The sequence below is a fragment of the Meles meles genome, chromosome 11, assembly GCF_922984935.1.
Source record: "Meles meles chromosome 11, mMelMel3.1 paternal haplotype, whole genome shotgun sequence".
NCBI classification, from domain to species: Eukaryota; Metazoa; Chordata; class Mammalia; order Carnivora; family Mustelidae; genus Meles; species Meles meles.
This window is the reverse complement of record NC_060076.1, coordinates 27,806,113-27,812,915: the sequence shown is the minus strand read 5'-3', so window position 1 is coordinate 27,812,915 and position 6,803 is coordinate 27,806,113. Positions and strand designations below refer to the sequence as shown.

General features: G+C 38.0%; 1 protein-coding gene across 1 annotated transcript; it reads left to right on the top strand.

Annotated features, from left to right (window-relative positions):
• Positions 1-5,369: 5,369 nt before the first annotated feature.
• Positions 5,370-6,299, top strand: LOC123953212 (olfactory receptor 13D1-like). The gene has a single exon (XM_046023256.1). It carries the CDS (start codon positions 5,370-5,372, stop codon positions 6,297-6,299), a length of 930 nt encoding a protein of 309 aa, XP_045879212.1.
• The last annotated feature ends 504 nt before the right edge of the window (positions 6,300-6,803 follow it).

Here is a 6,803-nt window from a genome sequence, read left to right as displayed (position 1 = left end):
GAAAGGAATCCATCAAAATCCTTGAGGAGAATGCAGGCAGCAACCTCTTCGACCTCAGCCGCAGCAACATCTTCCTAGGAACAACGGCAAAGGCAAGGGAAGCAAGGGCAAAAATGAACTATTGGGATTTCATCAAGATCAAAAGCTTTTGCACAGCAAAGGAAACAGTTAACAAAACCAAAAGACAGCTGACAGAATGGGAGAAGATATTTGCAAACGACATATCAGATAAAGGGCTAGTATCCAAAATCAATAAGGAACTTAGCAAACTCAACACCCAAAGAACAAACAATCCAATCAAGAAATGGGCAGAGGACCTGAACAGACATTTCTGCAAAGAAGACATCCAGATGGCCAACAGACACATGAAAAAGTGCTCCACGTCACTCGGCATCAGGGAAATACAGATTGCAATATATTTTTATGTGTGTATTTATCATATGGATCATTGAAGTTAAGTGAATAATACTAAATTGTGGTTTTATAAGAAGAAATTTTATAAATAAGTAAATGTATAGTGCTAAAGCAGGCCTGGGATTCATACAGATAAGAGTTTAAACCATAGTTCTGGTATTTACCACCTATAAGATATTGAAAACCAGGTGTTAGATGGAAGTGTTGAATCAGGACTACATTGTACACCTGACACTAGTATTACACTGTATGTTAACCAACTGGAATTTAAATAAAAACTTATAAAAAGATACTGAAAAATATACTTAAGCTTTGGAACTTCAAACTTATTCCTTCAATGGCAAAATTTATAATAATATTTGGATTCTTTTGAGGAATAAATGATAAAAATTTTAAAAAGTGCCTCATACTAGGACCTCACATGACATTTTCTCTTCCCTTTGCAACCTAAAATAATACATCTTTCCTTGTGGTATATTAATTGAAGATTAGAGTTTATAAAATCTATAAATTGAGAGTCAGCAAATCCACTGATTTATTTATAAAGTATCAGTTGTTTTAACTGATATTTTTAGAAGAGTTGGAGAGAATAACAGGATTATTTCTTCTAGTGAGAACCTAGAGTGCAGACATATGTGTTTTTCACTGAAAAACCTTAGCACTTTAAATATTAATCTTCAATTATCTAAGTCAATAAAATAAAATGAAAAATTTATATAAAGTTAGAGAATTTCCTTCTAGAAAGTTAGAGAGCTTGACTTCAGGCTTGGATAAAAAGTACAAACTTTCCTTAGGTCTATTACACCACTAAAACAGTACCAAGATGAAGTCTCAGGGCATTGAAACACAGATTGGTTAATTCTTGTAAAACACCAGATTGGGAGAGGGGATAAGAGGTTGGCTAGGATCCAGGCCAGTACAGATCCTTTACAAATAATTCTGTTCTAGGCATCAGTAGTCTGCAATCTCTTCCGATATCATCTGATTAGGTCAAGAACTCAAGTTCCTTATTTGGTGTACCTCCTAAAAACAAAAACGCTGTTACTTGCATGATTTTGAGGGTAGGGATTATAAATGCTCTCTTCCACCAGAAATAGTAGGTTCTTACCAATAACTGCCTAGGACAGACCTCTACAGCTCAGCCTCAGAGTGTAGTTTCTACACATTTAAGATAATCACTGTGATACTTAAATTGCTTTTATTTTTTTTTATTCTGAGTTAATTTTCCTAACATAACTGGAATCTGCTTCAGTGTTTTTCTCTTTTTTAATAATATTTTTTCTTGGGCACCTGGGTGGCTCAGTGGGTTAAGCCTCTGCCTTTGGCTCAGGTCATGATCTCGGGGTTCTGGGATCAGGGCCCGCCCGAATCGGGCTCTCTGCTTGGCAGGGAGCCTGCTTCCCCTCTCTCTCTCTGCCTGCCTCTCTGCCTACTTGTGATCTCTCTCTCTCTGTCAACTAAATAAATAAAATCTTTTAAAAAATAATAATAATTTTTTTCTTTATATATTTCTGTTTTAGAATTTTGGATAATTCAGCAAAGTAGAAAAAGGCCTCTAAGATAACCATTAATGTTTTGGATATTTCTTTCCGGCCTTTCTATTCTGTTTAGGTTATCTTGGTTTAGGTTTCAGTTTTGCAAAAACTGCTGTTGTTTTGTTTCTGTTTCACTTAATCATTTTAACATAATTTAAACACCATTTTCTTTTAATAAAATTCCTCACGAATGTCATGTCAGTAAGTACATAATGGCCCATCAAATTAGTATGCTATAATTATTTAACAGTTCCCACAGCAATAACCAAGAATGAAAAATGTTTCAAAAGATAATATCCAATAATGGCAACGATTTAGTAAAAATGGAATTGTCCGGGGGCGCCTGGGTGGCTCAGTGGTTTAAGCCACTGCCTCCGGCTCAGGTCATGATCTCAGGGTCCTGGGATCGAGTCCCGCATCGGGCTCTCTGCTCAGCGGCGAGTCTGCTTCCCTCTCTCTCTCTCTGCCTGCCTCTCTGCCTACTTGTGATCTCTCTCTGTCAAATAAATAAATAAAATCTTAAAAAAAAATGGAATTATCCAATATATATTTTGCATGGAAAGAAACTATAATCTTAAAAATCTTCATTCCCTTGTTCCCAGGAACCCATTTAGTGAAGTAAGCTAAAATGAAGAAAAAATTTCAGTCACAATACTATTAAACAAGAGCGTTTGTTGATTGCTTCTAAAATGTCAGACTAACATTGCAGGAGTAACGAAAGTAATTTCCTCTCTATTGTCCATTATCCTTTCTCCCACCCCGATTTGAAAGCTTAAAGCAGGTTGTTAGTTTCTCTTATAAATGTTTACAAGTGAATTTTTTTTTAATAGCAGCTATCTTCGAACTGTCAAGATACTAAATACACATCATTAATTCCTGCCAGTAATTTCTTTTTTTTTAAGATTTTATTTATTTATTTGACAGACGGATATCACAAGCAGGCAGAGAAGCAGGCAGAGAGAGAGGAGGAAGCAGGGTCCCTGCTGAGCAGAGAGCCCCATGTGGGGCTTGATCCTAGGAGTCTGGGATCATGACCTGAGCCGAAGGCAGAGGCTTTAACCCACTAAGTCACCCAGGCACCCCTGCCAGTAATTTCTAAATAGGAATCAGCTTGTCTCTAGAAAAGAAAAGAGAGCATTTGACATGATTCACAACTTTCCTGAAACAACAGACTCCAGACAACTGACGGTCCTTCAAAGCCTCTATCAGAATTTCATTTGCACATTCAGAGTGAGTTAATATATACATCTACAGTCAATCAAATTCCAATCTTAATACCAAATATAAGTATATCCTGCCCAACTCAACCCTTCCTACCGTCTTTGTAATGGATGCCTACAAAGTATGGTACATCTTGAACTGGAGGAGAGCACTCCTTTCCATAGTCAATAGACATATAAACACAGTATTTGCTGATTAATATTCCTCACCATTATATAGAGTTGTCCTAGAAAGCAGCAAAACCTGTTGGCAAAGCACTATCACAGAGAAAAATGGCAAACCCTATACCAGAAACCCTATACCAGAAATACCAGCCTTATTTAGAAACACTACGTAGAAACATCTGGATCAATTCTTTTCTTTCCCTTGAGGGATACATTTTTACAGCTTTATTTATTTGAGAGGAAGAGAGAACATGGGTGGGGAAGGACAAAGGGAGAAGGAGATAATCTTAAGCAGATTTCCTGCAGAACAAGGAGCTGATGATGTGGGGCTCGATCCTACAACCCTGAGATCATGACCCAAGCCAAAATCAAGAGTCTGACATATAATCATCTTGGCCACCCAGGTGCCACACTCCAGGGATATTTGAAAGTTTGGTAGAATACCTTGGGAATTGGGAAAAGTTGTTTTCAAAATCATGTTCTTTGATTTATTCACTATAAAAAAGGTCATCTAGTAATATCCACCCCTTAAATTTTTTTCAAATTACATTTATTTTCTCCATGCTCTATGATGCACAACTCAGATGCTTGAGCTGACCTCAAAATCATTTGTTGGAAAATATTGACCTTAATTGCAAACTCAACAAGTGGAAGAGAAATGACTTTATCATGGACAGAAATAAAAAGCAGCCTCTTTTGTATGCAACCTGGTTCCTTGTATATCTAAAATCTAAAGAACACAAAACTGGCTGCAATACACTCACACAGATATCTCACTCCAAATCTCAGAAAGTGTTCAGTTTTTCATTTTCTACTACTCAGTTATGGTCTTATATACAATGGAAGCACTAGGGGCACTCTGCAATAGTATTGGAGAGAGATGTTCTCAAAAGCATTGCTATTTGTGTGAGTTCCGTAGTCAGCAGCAGCAGCAGCAGCAGCTGGGAACACGTTAATAAATTCATATTTTAAAGTCTGCTTCAGACCCACTGATTCAGAATCCTTTACAAAGATTCCCCATGTGATTCATCTCTGTACTAAGTTTAGAGGCACTCCACTAGACAGGTGGTTTACTTCCACAATTCACATTGGAATCATCTGGAGAACATTATTTTTTTAAGATTTTATTTATTTACTTGAGAAAGCATGAGAGAGAGAGAGAGAGAGAAAGTGCACACAAGCAGGGGGTGTGGCACAGAGAGCAAGGAGCCCGAAGAGGTGCTCCATCCTAAGACTCCGGGATCCTGACCTGAGCTGAAGGCAGACACTTAACCAACTGAGCCATCCAGGCGCCCCTCTGGAGAACATTATTGGAAAAGATGTCTGATTCCCATTCCTTAGACAATTTACATAATTTGGAGAGGGCAATAGCCTATTGTTTAAAAAGAGCAGGTGATGTAAAATCAGAAAATGCAGATTTGAATAGGGGCTCACCCACTGTGTTTTTATATACATTCTACCTCTGTGAATTTCATTTTCCTCAGATAATTGTAGTGACGATAAAATGAGTAATATGTGTGAACATATTTATAAATTATAAAGCCTTAAACCGATGGCATTGTTAAGGATTGCCGTGAAATAAAATCAAATATATAGGTATTTTTAATAGATTTAGGCACACTTTCTCCAATGATGTTATTCATTGATGATTTGGAGATCAATGATCTCCAAATGATGATATTCAAAGTGGGGTCTGTGGGTCCGATGAATTAGAAATAAGGGGATGTTTGTTAAAAATGTAAATAGCTCTTCCCTGCCTCAGAACTGTATGTCACAATCTCAGGAAATGGAATACAACAACCTGTATTTTTAATAAGCTATCAAGGTAATTACTACACATCTTGAATCCTCTCCTTCATGAACCTGAGATAAACTTGAAAAGCTAAACTCACAGCTACTACCACCACTCTGCCAGTGCTGACACACTTGTTGGCCCTCCTCCAGTGATCTCTTACTGCATACAGTAATGTGTACAGACTTGTTAAACTCACACGCAATTTTCTCTTCTGGATTACTCCAGGTAGAAAAAAGTAAAATGGACAGGATGAATTGGACTGAGATTGAGATCATTCTACAGGGACTTTCTGATACCCAAGAGTACTTTTTTGTGATATGCTTGATGATGTACCTGGTGATCCTGCTGGGAAACAGCACCTTGATCATCCTAACTCTTCTGGATTCCCGCCTCCATATGCCCATGTACTTCTTCCTTGGTAATCTTTCCTTCCTAGACATTTGGTACACATCCACCTTTATCCCCTCAATGTTGATACACTCCCTGTCACAGAAAAAAACCATCTCCTTCACTAGATGTGTGGTTCAGATGTCTGTTTCCTACACTATGGGGTCCGCAGAGTGTGTGCTCCTCACAGTGATGGCATATGACCGTTACGTGGCCATCTGTAACCCTCTGAGATACTCCATCATCATCAGTAAGGCACTTTGTATTCAGATGGCAGCTCTCTCTTGGGGACTGGGCTTTCTCAATTCACTGACAGAAACTATCCTTGCAATACGGTTGCCCTTCTGTGGAAAAAATGTCATTAATCACTTTGTTTGTGAAATACTGGCATTTGTCAAGCTGGCTTGTACAGATATTTCCTTGAATGAGATTACGATAATGTTGGGCAATGTAATATTTTTATTTTCTCCACTACTGTTAATTTGTATCTCCTATGTTTTCATCCTTTCTACTGTACTAAGAATCAATTCAGCAGAAGGAAGAAAAAAGGCCTTTTCTACCTGCTCAGCCCACTTAACAGTAGTGACCATGTTTTATGGGACAATCCTCTTGATGTATATGAAGCCAAAGTCCAAAGACTCTGCTTTTAACAAATTGATTGCTCTGTTCTATGGAGTAGTCACTCCCATGCTCAATCCTATCATCTATAGCCTAAGGAATACAGAGGTGCATGGAGCTATGAGAAAATTGATGACTAGACACTGGTTCTGGAGGAAAGGATAAGAAACTTACCTCCTTGAGTTCATGTAGAAAATAAGCTCACAGATTCGAGGCAAAGGTTTTTAATATAAACAGAACGAGAGAAACAAAGATTTTATGTAGAATCACAGAATTTAGGAGTTGGAAAGAAATTCCAAGATAATAATCTAACTTCACTTTTTACGAAAATGAGTTATAAAAATGTAGAGACAACTGGTATAAGAAGTGACAGTAAGATTTAAGAAATAAGCTTTTCCAAATAAAAAATCCAGTACAGATCATCTTCAACCGATGAGGTTATGCCCAAATAAACCCATTGAAAGTTGAAAATATCATAAGTAAAAAATGCATTCAGGGGAGCCTGGGTGGCTCAGTGGGTTAAAGCCTCTGCCTTTGGCTCAGGTCATGGTCCCAAGGTCCTGGGATTGAGCCCCGCATTAGGCTCTCTGGTCAGCAGGGCGCCTGTTTCCTCCTCTTTCTTTCTCTGCCTGCCTCTCTGCCTACTTGTGATCTCTGTCAAATAAATGA